Source organism: Leucopleurus acutus (assembly GCF_964270905.1).
Source record: "Leucopleurus acutus genome assembly, chromosome: 4".
NCBI classification, from domain to species: domain Eukaryota; kingdom Metazoa; phylum Chordata; class Mammalia; order Artiodactyla; family Delphinidae; genus Leucopleurus; species Leucopleurus acutus.
This window is the reverse complement of record NC_139146.1, coordinates 127,437,231-127,463,876: the sequence shown is the minus strand read 5'-3', so window position 1 is coordinate 127,463,876 and position 26,646 is coordinate 127,437,231. Positions and strand designations below refer to the sequence as shown.

Sequence of the window (26,646 nt, the reverse complement as noted above, 5' to 3'; positions counted from 1 at the left end):
ATGCTTCTTTGTGTGATCTTGTCTGTATAGCTTTGCTTTTACCATTTGTCCTAGGGTTCTGTCTGTTGTTTTTTTCTTTGTTTGTTTGTTTTATGGTTATTTTTTTAGTATAGTTTTTAGCACTTGTTATCATTGGTGGATTTGTTTATTGGTTTGCTTGCTCTCTTCTTTTTCTTTGTTGATTACCTTTTTATTTTAATAATTCTTTTATTTTTTATTTTAATAACTTCATTTTATTCTTCCTTCCTTCCTTCCTTCCTTCCTTCCTTCCTCCTTTCCTCCCTTCCTCTCTTTCTCTCTTTCATTTTCTCCCTTTTCTTCTGAGCTGAGTGGCAGACAAGGTCTTGGTGCTCCGGCCAGGTGTCAAGCGTGAACCTCTGAGGTGGGAGAGCCTAGTTCAGGACATTGGTCCACCAGAGTCCTGCCAGCTACACATAATATCAAATGGCAAAAGCTCTCCCAGAGATCTCCATCTCAACACTAAGACCCAGCTCCACTCAACGACCAGCAAGCTACAGTGCTGGACACCCTATGCCAAACAACTAGCAAGACAGGAACACAACACCACCCGTTAGCAGAGAGGCGGCCTAAAATCATAATAAGGTCACAGACACCCCGAACCACACCACAGGACATGGTCCTGCCCACCAGAAAGACAAGATCCAGCTTCATCCACCAGAACACAGGCACTAGTCCCCTCCACCAGGAAGCCTACACAACCCACTGAACCAATCTTCCCCACTGGCAGCAGACACCAAAAACAATGGGAACTATGAACGTGCAGCCTGCAAAAAGCAGACCCGAAATGCAGCAAGTTAAGCAAAATGAGAAGACAGAGGAATACACAGCAGATAAAGGAGCAAAGTAAAAACCCACCACACCAAACAAATCAGAGGAACTAGGCAGTCTACCTGAAAAAGAATTCAGAGTAATGATAGCAAAGGTGATCCAAAATCTTGGAAATAGAATGGAGAAAATACAAGAAACGTTTAACAAGGATCTAGAAGAACTAAAGAGCAAACAAACAATGATGAATGACACAATAAATGAAATCAAAAATTCTCTAGAAGGAATCAATAGGAGAATAACTGAGGCAGAAGAATGGATAAGTGACCGGGAAGATAAAAGAGTGGAAATAACTACCACAGAGCAGAATAACGAAAAAAGAATGAAAAGAACTGAGGACAGTCTCAGAGACCTCTGGGACAATATTGAAAGCACCAACATTCAAATTATAGGGGTCCCAGAAGAAGAAGAGAAAAACAAAGGGACTGAGAAAATATTTGAAGAGATTAGAGTTGAAAACTTCCCTAATGTGGGAAAGGAAGTAGTCAGTCAAGTCCAAGAAGCACAGAGAGTCCCATACAGGATAAATCCAAGGAGAAACACGCCAAGACACATGTTAATCAAAGTATCAAAAATTAAATACAAAGAAAAAATATTAAAAGCAGCAAGGGAAAAGCAACAAGTAACATACAAGGGAATCCCCATAAGGATTCAGCTGATTCCTCAGCAGATTTCTCAGCAGAAACTCTGCAAGCCAGAAGGGTGTGGCAGGACATATTTAAAGTGATGAAAGGGAAAAACCGACAAGCAAGATTACTCTACTGAGCAAGGATCTCATTCAGATTCAACGGAGAAATTAAAACCTTTACAGGGCTTCCCCGGTGGCGCAGTGGTTGAGAGTCCGCCTGCCGATGCAGGGGACGCGGGTTCATGCCCCGGTCCAGGAGGATCCCACATGCCGCGGAGCGGCTGCGCCCGTGGGCCATGGCCGCTGAGCCTGCGCATCCCGAGCCTGTCCTCCGCAACGGGAGAGGCCACAACAGTGAGAGGCCCGCGTACCACAAAAAAAAAAAAAAAAAAAAAAAAAAAAAACCTTTACAGACAAGCAAAAGTTAAGAGAATTCAGCACCACCAAACCAGCTCTACAACAAATGCTAAAGGAACTTCTCTAGGCAGGAAACATAAGAGAAGGAAAAGACCTACAATAACAAACCCAAAACAATTAAGAAAATGGTCATAGGAACATACATATCGATAATTACCTTAAATGTAATTGGATTAAATGCTCCAACCAAAAGACACAGACAGGCTGAATGGATACAAAAACAAGACCCATATATATGCTATCTACAAGACAGCCACTTCAGACCTGGGGACACATACAGACTGAAAGTGAGGGGATGGAAAAAGATATTCTATGCAAATGGAAATCAAACGAAAGCTGGAGTGCCAATTCTCATACCAGGCAAAATAGACGTTTAAATAAAGACTATTACAAGAGACAAAGAAGGGCACTACATAATGATCAAGGGATCAGTCCAAGAAGAAGATATAACAATTGTAAATATTTATGCACCCAACATAGGAGCACCTCAATACATCAGGCAAATGCTAACAGCCATAAAAGGGGAAATCGACAGTAACACTATCATAGTAGGGGCCTTTAACACCCCACTTTCACCAATGGACAGATCACCCAAAATGAAAATAAATAAGGAAACACAAGCTTTAAATGATACATTAAACAAGATGGACTTAATTGATATTTATAGGACATTCCATCCAAAAACAACAGAATACGCTTTCTTCTGCTCATGGAACATTCTCAAGGATAGACCATATCTTAGGTCACAAATCAAGCACTGGTAAATTTAAGAAAATTGAAATTGTATCAAGTATCTTTTCTGACCACAACGCAATGAGACTAGATATCAATTACAGGTAAAAATCTGTAAAAAATACAAACACACGGAGGCTAAACAACACACTACTAAATACCCAAGAGATCACTGAAGAAATCAAAGAGGAAATCAAAAAATACCTAGAAACAAATGACAATGAAAACACGATGACCCAAAACCTATTGGATGCAACAAAAGCAGTTCTAAGAAGGAAGTCTATAGCAATACAATCCTACCTCAAGAAACAAGAAACATCTCAAATAAACAACCTAACCTTACACTAAAGCAATTAGAGAAAGAAGAACAAAAAAACCCCAAAGTTAGCAGAAGGAAAGATCATAAAGATCAGATCAGAAATAAATGAAAAAGAAATGAAGGAAACGATAGCAAAGATCAATAAAACTAAAAGCTGGTTCTTTGAGAAGATAAACAAAATCGATAAACCATTAGCCAGACTCATCAAGAAAAAAAGGGAGAAGACTCAAATCAACAGAATTAGAAATGAAAAAGGAGAAGTAACAACTGACATTGCAGAAATACAAAGGATCATGAGAGATTACTACAAGCAACTATATGCCAATAAAATGGACAACCTGGAAGAAATGGACAAATTCTTAGAGAAGCACAACCTTCTGAGACTGAACCAGAAAGAAATAGAAAATATAAACAGACAAATCACAAGCACTGAAATTGAAACTGTGATTAAAAATTTTCCAATAAAGAAAAGCCCAGGATCAGAAGGATTCACAGGCGAATTCTATCAAACATTTAGAGAAGAGCCAATCCTTCTCAAACTCTTCCAAGATATAGCAGAGGGAGGAACACTCCCAAACTCATTCTACGAGGCCACCATCACCCTGATATCAAAACCAGACAAAGTTGTCACAAAAAAAGAAATCTACACACCAATATCACTGATGAACATACATGTAAAAATCCTAAACAAAACACTAGCAAACAGAATCCAACAGCACATTAAAAGGATCATACACCATGACATAGTGGGATTTATCCCAGGAAGCAAGCAAGAATTCTTCAATATACGCAAATCAATCAATGTGATAAACCATATTAACAAACTGAAGGAGAAAAACCATATGATTAATCTCAATAGAAACAGAAAAAGCTTTCAACAAAATTCAACACCCATTTATGATAAAAACATGCCAGAAAGTGGGAATAGAGGAAACTTACCTCAACATAATAAAGGCCAGATATGACATACCCACAGCCAACATTGTTCTCAATGATGAAAACTGAAACCATTTCCACTAAGATCAGGAACAAGACTAGGTTGCCCACTCTCACCTCTATTATTCAACATAGTTTTGGAAGTTTTAGCCATAGCAATCAGAGAAGAAAAAGAAATAAGAGGAATCCAAATCAGAAAAGAAGAAGTAAAGCTGTCACACTTTGTAGACGACATAATACTATAAATACAGAATCTTAAAGATGCCACCAGAAAACCACTAGAGCTAATCAACGAATTTGGTAAAGTAGCAGGATACAAAATTAATACACAGAAAACTCTTGCATCCCTATATACTAATGATGAAAAATCTGAAAGAGAAATTAAGGAAACATTCCCATTTACCACTGGAACAAAAAGAATAAAATACCTAGGAATAAACTTACCTAAGGAGACAAAAGACCTGTATGAAGAAAACTATAAGACCTGTATGAAGAAAACTGTAAGACACTGATGAAAGAAATTAAAGATGATACAAACAGATGGAGAGATATACCATGTTCTTGAATCAACATTGTGAAAACGACTCTACTACCCAAAGCAATCTACAAATTGAATGCAATCCCTATCAAACTACCAATGGCATTTTTCAAAGAACTAGAATAAAAAATTTCACAATTTGTATGGAAACACAAAAGACCCCGAATAGCCAAAGCAATCTTGAGAAAGAAAAAACGGAGCTGGAGGAATCAGGCGCTCTGACTTCAGACTATACTACAGAGCTACAGTCATCAAGACAGTATGGTATTGGCACAAAAACAGAAACACAGATCAATGGAACAGGAAAGAATGCCCAGAGATAAACCCATGCACATATGGTCACCTTATCTTTGATAAAGGAGGCAAGAATATACAATGGAGAATAAGTCATGCTGGGAAAACTGGACAGCCAAACGTAAAACAATGAAATTAGAACACTCCCTAATGCCATACACAAAAATAAACTCAAAATGGATTAAAGACCTAAATGTTAAGGCCAGACGCTATAAAACTCTTAGAAGAAACACAGGCAGAACACTCTATGACATAAATCAAAGCGCGATCCTTTTTGACCCACCTCCTAGAGAAATGAAAATAAAAATGAAAGTAAACAAATGGGACCTAATGAAACTTAAAAGCTTTTTCACAGCAAAGGAAACCATAAACAAGATGAAAAGACAACCCTTAGAATGGGAGAAAACATTTGCAAATGAAGCAACTGAGAAAGGATTAATCTCCAAAATCTATAAGCAGCTCATACAGCTCAATATCAAAAAGACAAACAACCCAATCCAAAAATGGGCAGAAAACCTAAACAGACATTTCTCCCAAGGAGATATACAGATTCCCAACAAAGACATCAAAGGATGCTCAACATCACTAATCATTAGAGAAATGCAAATCAAAACTACAATGAGGTATCACCTCACACCAGTCAGAATGGCCATCATCAAAAAATCTAGAAACAATAAATGCTGGAGAGGGTGTGGAGAAAAGGGAACCCTCTTGCACTGTTGGTGGGAATGTAAATTGATACAGCCACTATGGAGAACAGTTTGGAGGTTCCTTAAAAAACTAAAAATAGAATTACCATACGACCCAGCAATCCCATTACTGAGCATATACCCTGAGAAAACCATAATTCTAAAAGAGTCATGTACCACAATGTTCATTGCAGCTCTATTTACAATAAGCAGGTCATGGAAGCAACCTAAGTGTCCTTCGACAGATGAATGGATAAAGAAGATGTGGCACATATATACAACGGAATATGACTCAGCCATAAAAAGAAACAAAATTGAGTTAATTTTTAGTGAGGTGGATGTACCTAGAGTCTGTCATACAGAGTGAAGTAAGTCAGAAAGAGAAAAACAAATACCGTATGCTAATACATATATATGGAATCCTAAAAAAGAAAGTGGTTCTGAAGAACCTAGGGGCAGGACAGGAATAAAGATGCAGATGCCGAGAATGGACTTGAGGATATGGGGAGGGGGAAGGGGAAGCTGGGACAAACAGAGAGTGGCATGGACATATATATATATATATATATATATATATATACACACTACCAAATGTAAACTAGATAGCTAGTGGGAAGCAGCTGCATAGCACAGGGGGATCAGCTCAGTGCTTTGTGACCACCTAGAGGGGTGGGATAGGGAGGGTGGGAGGGAGGGAGATGCAAGAGAGAAGAGATATGGGGATATATGTATATGTATAACTGATGCACTTTGTTATAAAGCAGAAACTAACACACCATTGTAAAGCAATTATACTGCAATAAAGATGTTAAAAAATTAAAAAATAAATGAGGGAGGAGATATGGGGATATATGTATAGGTATAGCTGATTCACTCTGTTATACAGCAGAAACTAACACACCATTGTAAAGTAATTATACTCCAATAAAGATGTTAAAAGAAAATGTTCTCGACAGAAAAATAATAATAAGTGGCTGATTACACATAATTTCAAAAGCAGACATTGATAATTAGCATATATTTTTCCCTGGCTCTTGGAGAAGCAAATAAATGAGGCAGAGAAGTGCTTACATTTTCCTGGTTTGGCTGGAATTCGAATCACAGTGGGCTTCCTGGTGGGTGCTGGTTGAACTGCTCTTTCCTTTGCTGGTTCTGTTCTTGTGGGGAGCTGAAAGGGATCTAATGAAAAACACAGTGTATTTTGCATGTTTTAGTTAACACGGACTCAAACAAAAAAACCTCATTCATAATTAAAGAGTCATATTTTTCATGCTCTAGGGAAAACTATTCATGGATAAACAAAATCTCAGTTTGCAGAGACAAAAACAAAGTCAGGGCTCATGAAAGGAAATAACTTGGCGCTCCGTAAATAATTCATGTGGCTTTTCTTCCTCTCTGATGAGAGAGATCCAGGACAATCTTCAATTATGTAGAAGCTATCTTTCACAGGAGTGTAATCATTCCATAAGTGTCTGACTGAAAATGAAGGGCAATTGAAACATGCAGCCAATTTCCCCCCTATAGTGAAGCTTCCCGGATCCCCCAGGAAGGAAGGTCTCTTTGCCCCATCCCTGTGCCTGCATTGGAAAACCTCCCTGAAGGGCTGGCCCTGGGCCTCGTCCCCACCCCTCATCCCACCCTGCCGGAGCCTGGCAGCAGCACTCTCGGATTGAGTAGTGAAGTGAAACTACACCTTGCTAACATGAAAACGCAAAACGTTTTATCCTCGAAATAAAATGAGACATCTCCCTTCAAATATTTAATTTTGGGCCAAGGATATATATTCTCCATCTTAACCCACTCATTTAAAATGGACAGTATGTGCTTAGGGAGAGTATTTTAAATAAAAGCACAACCACCAAACTTTTTTCTTCCTTTTTTCGTTTTTGGCCATGCCGCAAGGCTTGTGGGGTCTTAGTTACCCAACCAGGGATGGAACCCAGGCCCTCGGCAGTGAGAGCGTGGAGCCCTAACCACTGGACCGCCAGAGAAATCCCCCACCAAACTTTTTTACTGCAAGAAATAGTCTTTTTTTCTTTAATGTAAATGTTCTTTTTAGTAGTTTGGGAAGATGACCAAAAAATTTTTAGAAGATGAAAAACCTAAAAAATAGATTAGCAAAAATAAAATCAAATGCTGTATAATGCATACTCTATACGGTGCACAGGGTCTCGAGAGGCCGCTTTTGCCTTTATTCAGCAAGAGGCAGAATGAATACATACTGTATTCAGAACCTGTTCTCTGGATCTCGCCTGTAGGGAGATACTCCCTATAAACAATGCACTTCACAGCACTTGTGATGAACAGCATTCATGTTCTGCCTGTTATGAGCTGCAGTTCAATAAAGCATCTTTTGCTGACCAGCTCTTTTCAGAATACACGAAGAGCTGAGCTAAGGATAAGATGGCCTTTCAGCTCCTTGATACTTGCCCTTCCCTTCCACCCAGCTCTCAGGCAACCCCACTCTCAGACCTGCTACCAGAGCATCACCCACTCACTAGTCATTTGATCTCACATGTCTGCTTACCATGTGCCAGTAACGGTGCGAGGTGGGGAGATAGGATGGATAAGTACAATCCTATTTTAAGTTTATTATCTATCACCTAAGTAAGGCCCCTAGATGGCATGCTAGGTAAAATAATAATTATTAGGCTAGTTAGGAAAAAAAAAATTAGATGACCCCTCTATGGAAACCGGTCTATTAGCTTATTAGTGAGGCGAGTCTTGTCTATGCTCAAAAATCCAACTCAACATCATCAAAACAATATCAAACTTTCAAAAAAGGTTCTTGTAATAATATCACTTTCTTCCATTGTAACCTATATCTCCAGAAAACAAACAAAGCTGCTTCTTTTAGGTCTAAGGAAATTCGTCAATTCCTTATTTTGTTATAGCATTATTTTTCATTTCAAAAGTAACATTTATTGTAAAAATAGGAAACATTAAGAAATATATGATAGGGACTTCCCTGGTGGCGCAGTGGTTAAGAATCCGCCTGCCAATGCAGGGGACACAGGTTCGATCCCTGGTCCGGGAAGATCCCACATGCCGTGGAGCAACTAAGCCCGTGAGCCACAACTACTGAGCCTGCGCTCTAGAGCCCACAAGCCACAACTACTGAAGCCTGCATGCCACAACTACTGAAGCCCGTGCACCTAGAGCCTGTGCTCCACAACAAGAGAAGCCACCGCAGTGAGAAGCCCTCGCACCACAATGAAGAGTAGCCCCCGGGCTTCCCTGGTGGCACAGTGGTTGGGAATCTGCCTGCCAATGCAGGGGACACGGGTTCGAGCCCTGGTCTGGGAGGATCCCACATGCCGCGGAGCAACTAGGCCCATGAGCCACAACTACTGAGCCTGCGCGTCTGGAGCCTGCGCTCCACAACAAGAGAAGCTGCGCACTGCAATGAAGAGTGGCCCCCGCTTGCCGCAACCGGAGAAAGCCCTCGCACAGAAACGAAGACCGAACACAGCCAAAATTAAAAATAAATAAATTAAAAAAACCTTAACCTGAGTTGCCAAAACTCAGGAGTTGCCAAAATTAAAAATAAATAAATTAAAAAAACCTTAACCTGAGTTGCCTTAAAAAAAAAAAAAAGAGTAGCCCCCGCTCGCCACTAGAGAAAGCCCGCATGCAACAATGAAGACCCAACACAGCCAAAAATAAATAAATTTATTAAAAAAAAAAGTTGATCTTTAAAAAAAAAAGGAATATATGATAGAAAGTCTCCTGTAATCCTATCCCTGCAGTAATAATTATTATCTAAAATATGTGTATCTGTCTACAGATTTTTTTTCTGTATCATATGTATTATTACATAGGTATTTCGAAAAACACAAACCTGTATCATAAGTATTATTACGTAGGTATTTTGAAAAACACAAACAGGATCATTTTATACCTATTTCTTTGTAACTTACTCTTTCACTTTTTTTCATTCAGTGTTGATCGGGTGCCTGCTACACATCAAATGCTATTCTAGATGCTGGGAATACGTCATTGAACAAAGTAAAGGACTCTGCCCTTGTGATGCTTACACTCCAGCAGGAGACGGAGACAATAAACAGTAAATATATTGAGTGATTCATGTGGTATATTAGAAGGTGAGACATGCTACTGAAAAAGGGAAACGTCGAGCAAGGGGGAACTTCAGTTGTGGGCAGAAGGGAAGCAGGTTGCAGCGTGAAACAGGAGTACAGGGGGCGAGGGAGAGGAGGGCTCCATGATCCTCTTTCCAATAGATGGATTTTGCATATTCTAACAGTTCTTCCAAGCTGAAAAATACACTTTGGGTTTTTAGGAAACAGCAGTGCTGATGGATAAACAGGGGAAGGTAGGCTGGTATTAAAGCCCATTATTGCAAACATTACCTGAAACTGAACTCCCTGAACGTGTCATCTGTTCTGAGTAATGCTAGTTAGAATGAAAGAATTTGAAGACCCCAATCTCGGCATTTATTTTATTCAAACACAGAAACATAGTATCTCTCCTGTGGGCACACCTTTCCTTCCTATTCGTCTCTCTCCCCTGCCGTTGCCCCTGCTCTGCCTCCTTGGCCCTCATTGGAACCCACTGACCTCCAAGGAGCGACTTTCCTTCCCCCACTGCTGCAGACTTGACTGTCCCCCGTCCCCTCAACCTTGGCTGTAACAGCCCATCCTCTCAGGGCTCTGTTTCCTACTGGGAAAAGGACCAAAATTCAAGAAAAGGATTAAGGCTGATAACTGTTCACAGTGCTCTCCCATTCAAGTGGTATTTCTGCTTTAACAGCTGCTTTGGGCCCCTACGATCTGGTGGTTATTAGGATAGGTTTTTAGTTGGTGATTTTGCGGGGGTGAGTGTGGAGGGAGAAGAAAATCTTGAGCATGGAATCACTTCAATTGTTTCCCAACTCATCTGATGTTCTGGGCCAGGATACCACGTACAGTCTCTCTCTCTCACATCCCAGGAGTGAGAGCACGAACAAGGGGGGCAGAGAAGGAGAAAGAGGCCACTCAGTGCCCTTGGAGGGCTGGGCACAGGGGGATCCCAAATGTGCTTGTTCTTGGAGGACCAGCCTCAGGGAACCCCGTCCCAAATCCTGCAGGTCTCAACTACCGCATTAAAGGGTCCAGTCATTGTTTAAAACCTGCTAGATTTAAACTGAAGTAGCAAGATACAACTTAAATACAAAGTATTCAAAGTGTCCTAGCTACCCACTTTCTCTCTCTTTCTTGGTCTTTATTTTTAGTATCATTAGCTGCTCTTTGATAACTGGCACTCAGATCATGTGTAATTATTCCAGTATACACGTCTCCAAAACAAAGAAGAAAAATAATTCTTTGTCAGTACAGTGAAGCAAGGAAGTCTGAGTGTTCCAGTACTGTGGCTGTTTGGCAGGAGTGGGTCTGCTTCATGACTTCCCCTAGTTGTGCTCCCTGAGTCAGTGAGCTCGGCCTGTGCCTCTCTGCGCCCTGTCCCAGGCTGCCTTCCAGAAGAGGCGTGCCGATGAGCGGAGAGGAGAGACAGCATCACTTCAGTGAGAAGGTGGAGCCAGAGGCCTGTTTTTCATCTTGATGATGGTGTGAGAGTCTCCCTCTAGCTACACAGTATGCTTACTTTTTGCGTCTTTTCGTGAGAGGGGTATTTTTCTCCAACAGCAATGTTAAGGGGGCAACCGAGAAGGCAAGGGTGGCGCCTCACGTTTGGGAACTCCTGGCACTGCCAGGTGGGAAACTGGATTGTTGGTACTGTTAATAAGTTTAAAGTTCAAGTTTAAAGTTCATCGTTAAGCCAGGAGTCCCACTTTTGGAAATTTCTTTATAAAAGCACTAGTAGAAGTAAAAATATTTACAAGAGTGTTTACAAGAGCATTTTTTGTAGTGGTGTCCATCAATAGGGGAAACGTGGACTTGACTGTGCTGCGCTCATACCAGGGAATATCAGGCAGGTATCAGGGAACAAGGAGTCAGACTTAGACCTACTGGCCTGGAGAGAAGTCCCTAAACCTCATTACTAAATGAATAAAGTAAGCTGCTGGGTAATGGGTACAGTTAGGTAAGTAAACATTTTTGCTGCTGAGTAATGGGTACAGTTAGGTAAAACTTTTTGTAAAAAACAGGAAGAAGTACATGTACGTGTACGTGTACGTAAGCTTCGGCTTGGAATGTCCAAAGGCACAGAAAGCTACATACAACATGGTTCACACTGGTTATTCTGGGGATTTGAATGGATTGGAGGGAGATTCATTTTTGCCTTTTACTAAATGTTTACATTGTTAGACTTGTTACCGCAAATATATGTTACTTTGTGACTGAAAAAAAATCCAATAAAATAAATTCAATCACATGAAAAAAGTTACAAAATGAAGCTGAAATAACACTCCTGCCAAACAAACTGAAACAAAAATCACTTAGAAATAAAAGGAGGGACTTCCCTGGTGGCACAGTGGTTAAGAATCCGCGTGCCAATGCAGGGGACACAGGTTCGATCCCTGGTCCGGGAAGATCTCACATGCCGCGGAGCAACCCAGCCCGTGCGCCACAACAAAGAGTAGCCCCCCCTCACCGCAACTAGAGAAAGCCGGCACGCAGCAGCGAAGACCCACTGCAGCCAACGATAAAAATTAAAAAAAAAAAAAAAAAAGAAAGAAGAGGAAAAATATGAAAATACTTGTCCCTTTAGCTGCTTTTTCAAGACAATAATGGCCATAAAATTTTCCATAAAGTAACGAGAAAAACAAAAACTCTTTTTTTTGGCTAATACTCCTCAGTGATTCTATTTAATAGGAAATAATGCAGATACATATTTTTGAATTTGTCTAATTTAGACATATTTAGTTCATAATAATTAGCTTTTATTTGTAACCTTGAATAATATAATTGTTTAGAAAGATCGCATTTTATTATTCTTAAAATTTCTACTCCTCACAGGCTGAGGAACAGTGTGGGAAGCAGCTCTTTCTCTGTGGCAAAGACAAGGGATATGCCTCCTAGTTTCTTTCATCCTAATTCTGCTTACGGTCATCTATTTGAAGACCAGCTTCCCCCATCCTCTCCTGCTGATGGAGTTCCCTCATAAAAGACCACCTTTGTTAGCATTTTTAATACGTCTTCCAAAGACACAGCATACGTACATGTAAATATGTGTTTTAACACCAACACTATAGCTAAAGTACCATGAATACTATCTATACCTTGCATTTTTCACCCAGAGTACCTTGGCGGTTGGTCCATAGTAGGGGATAATAGGTGGTCTGCCTCTTTTTTAGCTACTGCCCAATATTCCATTGTATGGATGCAACCAGAATTTATTTCAGAAGTCCACTGAAGGCAATTTCCAACATTCTGTAGAAGTCCTTAATCTGGGTTCCAAGAATAGGCCCTTGAAGCTCTGGAAACTGTACCTCCAACTGTGCGTACGTGTGCAAAAGGGTTATTTTCAAGGGAGAAAAAAGATTCATAGGCTAACTGAGCTCTGTGATCCAGAAAGGGTTAAGAACCCCAGTGTCATAATTTCCTCTATCACAGACTCTTTGCTCTTGCTTCTATAGAGAAAACACAACTACCTGCAAAAGCATCTCCTAACCAAGTCTAAGGAAAGTCCATGGCATCTTTCTCTACTTTTATTTGCAGTGTTTACTCTGCCCTCCTTCCAGCCCCCTCACACCTGCTGCCCCTTTACACCTATAGCCACATGGTCTTCATTACTGGGTTGGGAAAAACATTGATGATAATGTAGTTTTCTGCCCATTACCTGTCTCCAATAATATGCTTGTCATCATAATTAGTTTCACCATCCTTGGCTAGCTTTTCTGTCATTTCTGTCTTTCTTTCCCTTGAGTTCTGTTAATAGCAGAAATTGGCTGCTACACTATCATTCTGGTCTGTGTAATGGGGTTGACAGCAGAAGTATTCTGCTTTTTTGACACCTGGGTATGATTTGTAAAGGTGTGAAGAGGAATTGCTAATGCTTCTCAGCTCCACTACATTAACCTGGAAGGCATTCTACCTAAGAAATGAATCCAATATTAAATTGCCTGTTTTATGAGTTTCCCTTTAATAATTTTTCTAATCCTTACAGTGTTTTCATAGCTTCAGTATTTTCTGATCTCTATTTCCTGAGATTAATATGGCAACTTCATTTTATGAAAACTACTTTATTGGATTTTCTTTATTTTTTGAGGGAAAAGAAAAAGAAGGAAAGACATATCTGTGAGTTTCTCTCCTTTCTCCTGTGTTCCTCCCCCAGTTTTTGGCTGATGCCAGGACGATTAAGCAAGGTTTCACCAAAAGACCATAACCCTTTATCTACAAGACAATGCTATTAATACACCATCAAAAAGTCACAAAGCCTTAGAGCATGGGGAATATAATTAATAATACTGTAATAACTTTGTATGATGGCAGATGGTAACTAGACTTATGGTGATCCTCTTGAAATACAACTCACTAGGCTGTGCACATGGAACTAACATAGTGCTGTACGTCAACTATACATAGTGCTGTATGTCAATTATACTTCAATTAAAAAAATGTGTAGCTCCCCCACCCCAAAAGAGTCACAAAGCCCCAGTCAGTAAACAAACAAAAATTCCCTCTACATTTTGAGGAATTCAGAGGTGATCTTGAAGGCCTCTGGAGGGCAATAAGCAAGGAAGCAACAAGGTCCAATGTACACTCTAGAAAAATCCGTTGGGTAACCATGATATGATGATGGGTTTGAGGCAGAAGCAGAGGCTCAATTTAGGAGGCTACTGCAGAAATCTGGGTCTAAAGATTAGAAAAGTGGGCCAGTAGCAGGAGTGATGAAAACTAGAGGAAAATTTAAGAACTATTCAGAAAATAAAACCAGCAGGACTTGACCACTAACTGGATGTGAAGGACAAGAAGTAAGAATAATGACTACCACTTATTGAGCACATACCATGTTTCAGACAATGTGATAAGGCTTTCCTCCATAATCATATTTAACACTTGCAATGCCTCCAGGAGGAGTATTATTACCGTGTTTCAGACAATGTGATAGGGCTTTCCTCCATAATCATATTTAACCCTACAATACCTCCAGGAGGAGTATTATTATCGTGTTTTATAGACAAGGAAACCGAGGCATTGTGGAGTTAAGTAAATTGCCCAAGGTCACATAGCATTTAAGTGGTAGACCCGGACCTGCCTGACTCTAAGTCCAAACAGCTAGTCACTGTGTGTGAGAGGTAGGAAGGCTCAAGGATGATGGATAGGATCCTTTGGGGGGGCTGGTGTGTGATGGCGTCACTAGGACAGGAGCAGAATACAGGAAGAGAAGCAGGTTTAAAAAGAAGACAGAGTGGACTTCCCTGGTGGCGCAGTGGTTAAGAATCTGCCTGCCAATGCAGGGGACATGGGTTAGAGCCCTGGTCCAGGAAGATCTCACAGGCCGCGGAGCAGCTAAGCCCGTGCGCCACAACTACCGAGCCTGCACTCTACGGCTCGCGAGCCACAGCTACTGAAGCCCGCGCACCTAGAGCCCGTGCTCTGCAACAAGAGAAGCCAGTGCGATGAGAAGCCCACGCACTGCAACGAAGAATAGCCCCCGCTCGCAGCAACTAGAGAAAGCCAGTGCGCAGCAACAGAGACCCAACGCAGACAAAAATAAATAAATAAATAATTTATAAAATTAAAAAAAAAAGAAGACAGAGTGTTCAGTTCAGGATAACTCCACAGGTAAGAGCAATGGTTAAAGTCAGGTGAGGCAAGCAAATTAGACCTTTTGCTGAAACACTGCCTCAGTAATTAAACATTGTGCAAGGGAGTGGTAGAAATCAAGAAGCAGAAAAGGCTGAGTAGGAAGCACGATACTGTATTCATGTTGATGTATACTGCTGACCTTCCTTTTTGAAGATGACTGTAATTATCTGCTTGATGACACAGAATAAATTCTCAGCAATTATTAACCAAGTTGCCATTCCCACAGAGTCCAGCAGCTTCTACAGAAGGTGGTTATTATTTTGGCTTGTACTGTTTGCACCCCTGAACAGCCTGCGGCTGTTGGATCTACCCCTCCCTGTCCTACTCTGAACCCTGTTAACACCAAAAGGGTTTAAGTAAGAAAATGGTGTAACAAAAACTTGAAAAGTTTTTAATGTGTTGCCTGGTTTAAGGATTCGTGAAAATGCTGAGTACCAACATGATGGAGTGAAAATTAAACTAGACTTAGAAAGAAAAGACGGACTTTGAATCCTGCTTTGGAAAACCGAGTAATTACCCTTTGATCTCTCTCAGTCTCATTTTCTTCATCTGCAAACTGAGGCCAATGATGCCTTGTAAAGGGTGAGGGTAAGTATTAAATTAAATAATGTATGTCTGGACATCTAGCAGAGGGTTTGGAGCTAGGCAGAAGTTCAATATATCCTAATGTTTTTCTTTCCACTCCTTATGGACAAGAGGCATGCTATAGCCAGTTACAATGTTGTGTGCATGATAAATATTTAATAAATATGTGGTTGTTATTTAAAATATGCCTGTACTTAGCAGAATTTGGTTTTGAATCACAGAGCTTATATCATTTTGATGCATGTTAAACATTTAGAAGATGACAGCTAACCTTTTGAAAATACTATTACGCTTACATGTTCATAAATTCTGCCCAAGTAAGTAAACAGCAGTGAAAGGAATCTTAGCAATGACAAGTACAGCAGTTTAGTTTGACAAATCAAAGATAAGCTTTACCATCAAACTCTCCATTTGAACAGTGTGAGGAAAGAAAACATACTCTCTGCCTCTTGGGAAATCTAATTGTCCCGATCTTGGCAGGAAACTTACAACTGTTGTAGTTTATTTACAAAACTTTCCATTCCCAAGGGAAGGTGTTCTGTGAAGATTATGGAGCAACATATGGCCGGGTTTACTGCTCCTGCCAGAGTCCTCCGCAGGGCTGGCCCCTTTCCCGGCACTCCCGTGGGGCTGGCTCCATCTGAGGAGCCCTTCTGGGGCATGACTTCCCCACTCTGAGAAGTTTCCCTCTCTTCCTCCTAATGCTTGAATCTCCACCTGCCCGAGGAGGGAGCCGGCCTCTCATCTAGTTAAGTCCCTGGTCCCAGTCTGCTTATGTCTGGCTCATGTGAGAGTAATCAACACGTGTGCCTCCCTCTTTCTCCGTCATCATCTCCCCATCCCAGATTTTCCCTTCGCTCTCTGATTCCATCTCCCACCCGGCTCCTTGTTTCTTTTTTTTTTTTTTTCTGTACGCGGGCCTCTCACTGTTGTGGCCTCTCCCGTTGCGGAGCACAGGCTCCGGACGCGCAGGCTTAGCGGCCATGGCTCACGGGCCCAGCCGCTCCGCGGCATGTGGGATCCTCCCGGACCAGGGCACGAACCCGTGTCCCCCGCATCGGCAGGCGGGCTCTCAACCACTGCGCCACCAGGGAAGCCCCGGCTCCTTGTTTCTTAATCTCGCTGTGTTTCTCCCTGTCTCTACACATCCACACACACACACATCCACATGCTCGCATGTGCACACACCCACATGCTCGCATGTGCACACACATGCACGTCCACGCCTCAATAACTTATTGCCAGAAACGCAAACAGCAGCGCCACTTGAGATGCCCTATGATGAATTTAGATTGCCCTCCTCTTCTGAGTTTTACTCACCCAGAACCATCTCTGAATCAATAGAGTCTTCAGCCAGGTTCCCAGATGGGGCAGGTAAAACCTCATCGTCAAAGCTGATGAGGTCGATGTCCCCCGGAGGCTTGCTTTGCAGAACCGGGACTGGGGGGCTGGCCGGGGGTCCTTCTCCCAGGGACCTGAACGCTTTGGCTTGTGACGCCACGGAGAGTCGGGGAGGCACAGTGATGGGTTTCAGCAAAGCCGCAGGGTAGGGGGCCGCTCCTGCAGAAGCTGATTTCTTGGGCAGCAAAGGCCGAGGAGCCGGAGTCGGGGCTTTCTTCCCACTGGCGGGGCTCTCGGCCATGGACCCTCCTCCCAGACTCTCGGGATTAACACTTCGTATGAGGCCAGGATTCGGTTTCTTTGGCAATTCGGGTTTGGTTGCAGGGACGCTCCCTGCTTCTTGCGGTGGAGAGTGTGGGGTGAGGCCTTCCCTAGAGGCCCCCCGGAGCCTGTTTGTGGTCCAGGAGTCCCAGCCTCCAGAGGCTCTGTCAGCTGCCGGTTTGGGAGCCACGGAGGGTTTCCCTGAGGCAGGAGCAGGCCTCGGGGGGACTGTGCGGGGGGCAATTTCTGGCTTCTTGGGCAGTCCCACGCTTTCCGCATTTGTCTGACCCTCAAGTGCTTTGATCCTGGAAACGACGGTATTTGGGCTCCGTTCTGCGTTCATAATGTTCATCACTGCCTGACTGTCCGAGTGGCCGGTATCGTCCCACAGAGGCTGGGGCTGGCTCGGGGTTGCCTCCTCTGGCGTGGCCGCTGGGCTGCTTTTCTGGGGATCCGGCTCTTTAACGTGAGGCTCTCTGGCCACTGGTCTGAGGTTGCTTTTTGATCTTGGTTTGGGCACTGGACATCTTGTAGCACTGGAGTTTTCTGGACAACTCTGTTCTTCAGAAATATCAAAGACTATTAAAGGCGTCTCGTCTGTCGGAGGATCGCTGGCTGAGGCTGCTGGGGAAGGCAGGAGAGGTTTCAGAGGTGCCGGCAGTGCTGACAAGACCAAAACGAACAGACGCGGCCATGTTATAATTTCAAAGAAAAAGGATACACAGAGTTTAACAATAGACATGTAGACTATCAAGAGAGTTTGGTTTCCTTCCTTAGGAAAAAGTAATTCTAAAATCAATGGAGAGATGTTTATATTCAGCTTCCTGAAGGAGGGTTCTTCACATTATATTTATTCATATAAAAATATTCATTATATAATATTTTATTTTTATTTATTTTTTTGTCACACTGTGCAGCATACACGATCTTAGTTCCCCAGCTAGGGATGGAACCCGTGCTTCCACTGCAGTGGAAATGCAGAGTCTTAAGCACTGGACCACTAGGGAAGTCCCTATATAATATTGTAAAACACCATTAGATTCCTGATTCTCAGTAGACTTATCAATGACCATTTCTCTCTTGTCAAAATTCCCCAAATTCTTGCTTTACTTTTCCAAAGTAACTTACTCTCATTTGTTATCTTAATATAATGCTTTTTAAAAGCCTAACAGGACAACCACTTTTAGCATCCTATCAAGTGCTAAATATAACAGCTTTCTCAATGGGAATAAAGGGCATCAGCAGTACGAGTTAAAAGGATGATGAGTTAAAAGGATGAGTTAAACCATGAGTTTAATGAGTTAAAAGGATGATGTTTTGGGGACTTCCCTGGTGGCGCAGCTGTTAAGAGTCTGCCTGCCAATGCAGGGAACACGGATTCGAGCCCTGGTCCAGGAAAATCCCACCTGCCGCGGAGCAACTAAGCCCGTGCGCCACAACTACTGAACCTGTGCTCTAGAGCCTGCGAGCCACAACTACTGAGCTCACATGCCACAACTACTGAGCCCGCGCACCTAGAGTCCGTGCTCCGCAACAAGAGAAGCCACCGCAATGAGAAACCCGTGCACCGCAATGAAGAGTAGCCCCTGCTCGCCACAACTAGAGAAAGCCCGCACGCAGCGACGAAGATCCAACGCAGCCAAAAATAAAATAAAAGAAAGAAATTTAAAAAAATAATAAAAAAAGATGATGTTTTTGTGATATGAACTAGGGTGAACCCCAGAGATTGGGGCTGCGGCTTGTGAGGATGAAGAATGGCCTATTATAATAATCACAGCAAACCCAAATAAAGCAAGCACACAGTGATCACAGCGACTGGGAAGCAGAGCTCAATGAATTATGCACAAATTGCAAATTATTTTAAAGGCTGGAGCCTACTGACTACTTCCCTAGAACTAGGTCAGAATTAGGGAAGACAAATTACTTGCATTACTTTGAGGCAGATGGTTGTCAATTTCTTCTGAAAAGTCAGTCTGAGTTGCTGAAGTAATAGTGTGCCTTGGAGTGGCAGCAGCATTATTATTATTTGTAGTGTTAACTTGAACTTGGTTGATTTCTTTTATGACTTGTTCATACGATGGTGGGAGCTGCAGAATGAAGGATGAAGATTTTAGACACCTATGGGTGATAGCCAAGGTGTTAACGGTCTCACTGTTCTTATCTTTGAACTTCATTAAAAATAAAATGCAGAGAGATAATGCGATGTTTACTCACCTCGGCAGGAACCAGCTCTCTGGGCCTCCAAGGGCCTGCTGCGGAAGATGGGGGAAATGCCAGTCCTGGGGGTGGGGCTCCTGGAAACCACGAGGTCGGCCTCAGTGGCTCAGCTGCCACAATGGTGATCTCTGGGCGCCTAGCAGACAGAAGCCTCAGTGAGATTTTACAGCTTGGTAACAAGCTATTGTCTATTTGTAAATGTTCAAAGATTCATGAAAATAACTACCACCCCAGAAAGTGACATAAGAACTGCCATAGTCACAGAAATGACCTGTCTGACCTGCACTTTTTCTAACAGTACACCGAGGCAGCCTTCGAGGGAGCATGTGACAGCCATCCTCCATGACACTGGCCTCAGAGAGTTAGAGATGTACCCTGAGTACACTTCGCTCTGCCCTGGCTGATAAGAATGAGGACCAAGACCCATACAACCTCTTCAACCCAGGGCTCTGCTATCTAGCCTATGGCACAAACACAGGGTATCATAAGACAGAAAAATGCACTGGTTGAATGGAAATGTTTAGTTTTCCGTTATTATAAAGTACCTACTCTGAAATGATACTATGTATTAGAAGAACAGCGCCCTCCTCCTCACTCTACCTCTCCCCCATTCAGAATGATCTTTAAGTGTTTAGAGTTTACTTGTTCACTTCTAGACCCTGATGTGTGTGTCTGTGTTCCTGGTCAGTTTGTATAGGAATCTGATGCTTAATCTTCAATACCTGGAGCCACAGTGATTTAGGTGTGGCTTCTTTCATCATTTTCTTAACCTGATTCTACGGTCTCATGTTTACACTTTACCTTCAACCTGATTTCCTAACAAATACCAACTGCGTGACTCTGAGCAAATCAGTCAACCTCTCTGAGCCTCACTTTTCTCGTCTAACAAATAGGTATGATGATACCTCCTCTGCCTTTCTCTAGAACTCTATGGAAAATAAAAATAAAAAGCACTGCCATTATAAAAACGGTACACGTACACACACTCTCATGCTAGCCTGTGAATCAGGAGAAACTGCCCATCGATTAAATGAATTGCATTACCTAAGAACCTCTACTTATAGCTTTTAAAAATTTAAATAACAAGGATTATTTATTAGCACAAATAACTGAAATAAGAACACATATTCAACATGAGAAAAATGATTAAACAAAGAATATGATCGCCTCACAGACAAATATTATTTAAACACAAACAGTCATATATTAGAAGAGATTGGATTGACAAAGGGAAATATAAGATCTAATTATAGAGAAAAATGAGATTCTGAGATGTATGTACAGAATCTTGTTACCTATCTTCATAATCTGGAATGTACTATTCAAAGCTATTAACTGTTGCTGTCTTTATGTAGGAGAGTGAGTACACTGTGCTTTATTCTTTATATTTTTATTCGTTTTCCAATATTTTCTGTAATGAGCATGTATTATACTCAGAGTTAGAAAAAGCGGTTCACAAATTGCATTTAGCCAATCCCCTCTTAGACATTATGCTAAGTGTGCCACAGTGAACTTACTTTCACTTCCCTGTGTGGAATCCAAATGAGTCATTCCAATTGTTATATAGCTTTTATCTAACTAGATAATGAATTACTAGTTAATAAATGTTAACCACTATACACGCGTTAACCCTTATGACAACCCTATGAGGTAAGTATGATTAGCGCCATTTTAAAGGTGGGGCTATAGAAGCTAAGAAAGGTCACATGGTGAGAAACGAAGTCAGGATTTGAACTTGGCTATGTCTGACTATAAACTCCTTGCTCTTCATTAGGCAACACGATACTTTAAGAAATCTGACAGTAGGGACCATAAATCTATCTTTCTATTTATCCACCTGTCCACACTTCCATCCATCCTATCATCTGTCTGTCTATTGGTCCTTCCTTCTATCTATCCAGTGACTCACTCCTCCCTGCTCCCCTCCATCCCTCCCTCCCACCAGCCATCTAGCCATTTTTATTCATTCAGCTATCCACCTAGTCTGCCTGACTCTTTTCCTTTCTTTATCCTTCCTTTATTCAATTTTCTATACTGTCATCAGTTCATTCATCCATGTGACATTTACTAAGTAGCTATGAGGTACAAAGCATTTCTTTGAAGTAGTTACAACAATGCTTCCCACAGAGCAGTTGCTTCATAAACATTTTTAGATTGGCTTCAGTAAATAATTACTGTCAAAAGAAGATTTTCAGGCTTGTACTGCTTCTTCTCTCAAGCAAAATCATCATTCAAACTTACAGATTAATTCAGAAAATGTACTGATGAGGCTGTAATACACTCCTTATGAGAGAGAAATATTTAACCTGCTAACTGATGACACACTTTTAGCAGAATATATGTCCTCTATTATAAATATAACCATACCTCCTATCTCGATGAAGCTCACTCTGAATAGAAGTCCGAGAAGCTATAAAAGAAAGAATACACTGATAAAGTACAAAATTCGTATATTCAATAAAGGTTTAAATTTCTATAGGATATACTATTGGAAAAAGTTAGCTTATATTTGACATCAGAGAGAATGTAAGAATTTTAACATCCATAGTAGAAAAGCAAATCAAAACAATCTTTTCATATGCCATAAAGTTAATTATAGTTATATATCTGAATTGCATAAGAAAATATAGATTTCAAAAACTCCTCAAAGCACATTCCATGGTTCTGAAAAATAATTTGAAGAATGAACAAAGACGACAGCTACTAAATAGAAATTGCATGGTAAGAGCATTATGATGACATGAAATAACAATGGGCAGAAAAAATTTAAAATATCTATTCTAATCCATATTACTACACTTTTGTAATGTTTGTTTATAACTCTATTGTAAAGAGAGTGGAAGTGGTCAAATTTCCATCTATTTTCTAATTTTTCTGGAGTTTTACAAGCCTTAAGTTGTTTTATTACTTACATTAAGAGCTAATAATAATACATGCAAAAAGTGTTCAAAGCACTTTTATAAAAATGTTTATAGCAGATAGTATTATTGTATTTGCAGCACTAACTTTTCCCTTAAACCCCAAACTCAAAAAGCTAGATGGTTTAAGTTTTTTCCAAATTTTATTTTAAAATTAAATTATGTCTTAACCAGATGACCTGGAAAATGTGTCACATATGGGATCACATATTACACACATGTGTAATAGAGAATAGTATTTCTATTTTAAGGAGCACATTTAAAAGATACCTTTCAAAAAAAATCTTCAAATACTATACTGTAAAAATTTGTGGACAAAGGGGAATTTGTTTCAGATATAAACTACTTCTACTTTCCTATGTCTCCAATACTCTACTTTTTCAATTCTTCTGACTTGAAAAGGTTGAAGGTATGAATCTTTTCTTTCTTCCTCCTATTAAGTTCTGGTTCTCTCTGAACAAGGAGGATGCCAAAGCTGGAAGGCAGGGGTGGAGACGGGAGGTGGGGATGAAATTTAGGCTGGGGTTGGAGCTGTGACAGTGAACCTACGTGGGGTTAGCAAAGCAAACCTGCCATCTGAAACCATAACCCTTGGATCTAGAGTTGGAGGATGTTCTGTACTCATACCATCAACGGGTATGATGGACTAGTACATTTCTATCAAGAGTTAACCAAGTTGAGGTGCATTTTCTCTACTGGAATAAAGGAGGACTGAGAGGCTAAAGCTCTGAGTGGCAGGTCTGATTTGTAAGAACGGTTTCATTAAGTCAGAGGCTCACCGAGTGTGCTACAATCCCATCACCACCATCACTAAAGCCAGAATCAGCAGACACAGCACTTTTAAAAGACATCATGTTATTTATCGTCACACACATACCTCGTCCACGGGGCATTTTTGCTGTGCACTATTCATGAGTGCTAAGGGAAAAAAAGATGGGGTTACAGAAGAGGAAAGGGAGAAAAAAGAGTGAATGCAGTTGCCTAAGCTCTAAAAAGAATAAGCAGCAAAACTGTCTCGTCATGCCACTGTTTCTACCCACCTCTGTGCTTCGATGGAAAAGTTGATGAACCATAGTTTCAGAGAGTAAAGAAATATGTTGCAGGCAAAGATATATCTGTACAGACCAGGATATCCACACATATAACCATGGTTTAAAAAAAAAAAAATCTTCCTACAGTTTTTAGTAACAGTGCAAAAAAAAAAATCTAAAAATCATTCTGCAAAATCGATTTGCTACTTCAACAGGGATCAATTTTAAAGTATGAATAGTACTCAAAAGGTAATTCAGTAGTCAGTTTACATCTTTCAAATCAGTGGCCTTCCACTTGATTCTGCCCCTTCACCCCAGCGGTCATTAGTAACAGCACCCCAACCCCCGGTTGGCACAGTGGTATTTCCACACTGCATGCAGCAGGATGAGGGGAGAGAAGGGCTCCCAGTCATGCTTACAGACCTTCTCCACACTCTTGGAGAAACACTTGCTCTCCCCTCTCCTGCTCTGATTGTTTTTTTTTTCTCATATTCACTCATCTTTGAAATCTCTTTTTTCTCTTGATCCTTATAGAACGACTAGCACTTTTTGTCAGTTTTGAACAAGTTTAGTAGCTAGAAACACTTTAGATTTTCATGGCAGATTTTCATGTAGTGCCTCACATTCTTCCTGCTAATTTCTCAACTATCTGCTTAATCTCATTCTCACTTTCCCAGATTAAACAGATTTGATGTGGTTGTTAACCAGGAGGCTCAAATTTGCCCCCAGGGCCCACACAGAACATGTTCCTTTTAAACCCTGCCACACAAGGCCAGTCTTCCATGCATTTTGGATTAAGGCCGCAGAATAAAGGCAGGTTTTTCAGTCAAAGTTATATCATTTTACAGAATTATTTTCAAACGTTTCTAGTTCATATGGCTAAATTCTAAGTACAGGGCAAATTCATATTCAGCTGTTTATAAAAGACTGAGATCTGGATTTGCATTATTAGCGCTAATAAAGAATTCTCCTAAGTTTCCACAGGATCATAAGCCTGGAGGGACCCCCCCCCCTTTTTTTTTTTAGTAAATTTCTGCTTTTAAAAAATTTTATTTATTTATTTATTTTTGGCGGTGTTGGGTCTTCATTGCTGTGCGCAGGCTTTCTCTAGTTGCAGTGAGCAGGGGCTACTCTTTGTTGCGGTGCGCGGGCTTCTCATTGCGGTGGCTTCTCTTGTTGCAGAGCACGGGCTCTAGGGGTTTGGGCTTCAGTAGTTGTGGCACGCGGGCTCAGTAGTTGTGGCAGGAGGGCTCAGTAGTTGCGGCTCACGGTCTCTAGAGCGCAGGCTCAGTAGTTGTGGCGCACGGGCTTAGCTGCTCCGCAGCATGTGGGATCTTCCTGGATCAGGGCTCAAACCTGTGTCCCCTGCATTGGCAGGTGGATTCCCAACCACTGTGCCACCAGGGTTGGAGGCACCCTTAATGATCATCCTACTCCAACCTTACAGATGAGGAGACTGAGATCAGAGAGGGTCAATGAATTATCCCACCTCACACAGCTCATTATGGGAAGGGCTGGGAGCAGTTTGCTTCTTGAACTAAACTCTTTGTGGAGCCAGGAGAGCTGAATGCTAATCCTAATTCTAAATAATTCAAAATTATCAATTAAATGACTGTCAGAAGAAAAAAACACAAAGAAGGATTATTATATTACAAGCATCCTTGCTCCAGTGCTACCTTACCAATGAAAATCACAATAATAAAAATAACTCACTAACTACATTTGCTTGGGACAGGGTATAAACTAGAGGTGTTTGACATGATAACAGGAACACCCAAGGAGTGGAAAGCTCAAAATGGCCCTGGAGTCAGGAAGTCTAGGTTCACATCTCAGATCTACCTTGTGAGGCCATTTAATCTCCGAGACTCAGTATCCCTACCATCTGTAAAATGGGGTTAACGCCTACCACGCAGAGTGTTATTTTACAATGTAAGTGAATAGTTCCTGACTCACAGAAAGCAATAAATACTAGTTAAGTCTGTGAATTTCAAAGAATAATTTTCTCTTAAAAAGTCAATGAAAGGAAAAGCACGAACTTCCAGAAACATCCACTCAGAACACTTTCAAGATCTTTGCCCAAAATATTTAGGGCTCCCAAGAAGGAACACAACAAGAAGGATCTCAAGTCTTGATTGGATCCAGAATCATTATGAAAGAATTTAAAATACAACCAGTTAAGGAATATTACTTTAACAATGTGATAAAGTCTTTCTCCTTGCCAAGGATAGATGACTGAGTCTGGGATAGGAAAGCAAACATTTTAATGAGTTGGCTAAGGCAAAATTTGCTTACAACTTTTTCTTATAGAATGGGCAAAAAGGGAAAACATAGAGGGAATGACACAATTATTCTTCATTCTGTATTTACGTGGCAGCACCTGAGGATCTGTTTGGCCTTCTTGCCTAAACGTCAGGAATAAATACAACCAACACATATTTCTTCAGTGTATACAAAGTGAGTGACATATAAGAATTAAAAGATCACTGGGTTATTATTATTTTTAAAGACACCTCAAAGCAGGCGTTTTCCCTCTCTTTCATCTCCTCCTCCCTCCCTCTCTCCTAGGGCCCTGCTTCACTATTTCCTCTCTTCTCCTGCTCCAATCTGGTCTCACCCCTAGTTCCTCCCTCCCCAAGTCTCCAGGCTTCCTCATCCTACACAGTGTATAAATGTGCCCAGATTTCCTCTCTGCTTGACCCTCCATCCTTCTCCTCCTGTTTACCACCACGGTTCATGAAAGAGTAGCCTACTCAGCTGCCCCAACCTCACGAGCTCCATTCATTGTTGAAATGAAGTGTGGCTTCCAGCTTCAACGTTCTCCTGAACCTGCCCGCTCCAAGGCCACTGCTGAGCACCGCACTCAACGGCCTATTCTCAGCTCCTGTCACCTCACCTGCTGCAGCATTAAGAGCTATTTGTGGCTCACTCATTCTCTTTGAAAACCTCTCCCCCCTTGACCTCTAACATATAGCTGTCTCCTAGTTTTTCTATTACTGGGATCATTCTTTTTCAGCTTTTTTTGGCCCACTCCTCCTTAGCTGCCTTCTCCTAAGCCTTGCAGGGCACCGGGGCCTCAGTGTAAGCAAGTGCCATGCTGGAGGACCTACGGGAACTCAGGAACGGATTA

At 41.4% G+C, this 26,646-nt stretch overlaps 1 protein-coding gene across 9 annotated transcripts in view; it reads right to left on the bottom strand.

Moving 5' to 3' along the window:
• SH3D19 (SH3 domain containing 19) overlaps window positions 1-26,646 on the bottom strand; it is a 181,550-nt gene that overhangs the window by 37,736 nt on the left and 117,168 nt on the right. For 5 of the 9 annotated variants that reach the window (XM_082838663.1, XM_082838666.1, XM_082838669.1 and 2 more), the window contains 5 exons: window positions 21,938-21,980; window positions 19,568-19,706; window positions 19,278-19,440; window positions 17,012-18,016; window positions 6,471-6,578 (listed from right to left, as the gene is read on the bottom strand). In XM_082838663.1, coding sequence (XP_082694789.1) covers window positions 6,471-6,578; window positions 17,012-18,016; window positions 19,278-19,440; window positions 19,568-19,706; window positions 21,938-21,980 — 1,458 coding nt within the window. Of the gene's footprint in view, window positions 1-6,470; window positions 6,579-17,011; window positions 18,017-19,277; window positions 19,441-19,567; window positions 19,707-21,937; window positions 21,981-23,365; window positions 23,407-26,646 lie in introns of all 9 variants that reach the window. The other 4 variants (XM_082838667.1, XM_082838668.1, XM_082838665.1 and 1 more) reach the window with 4 other exon arrangements.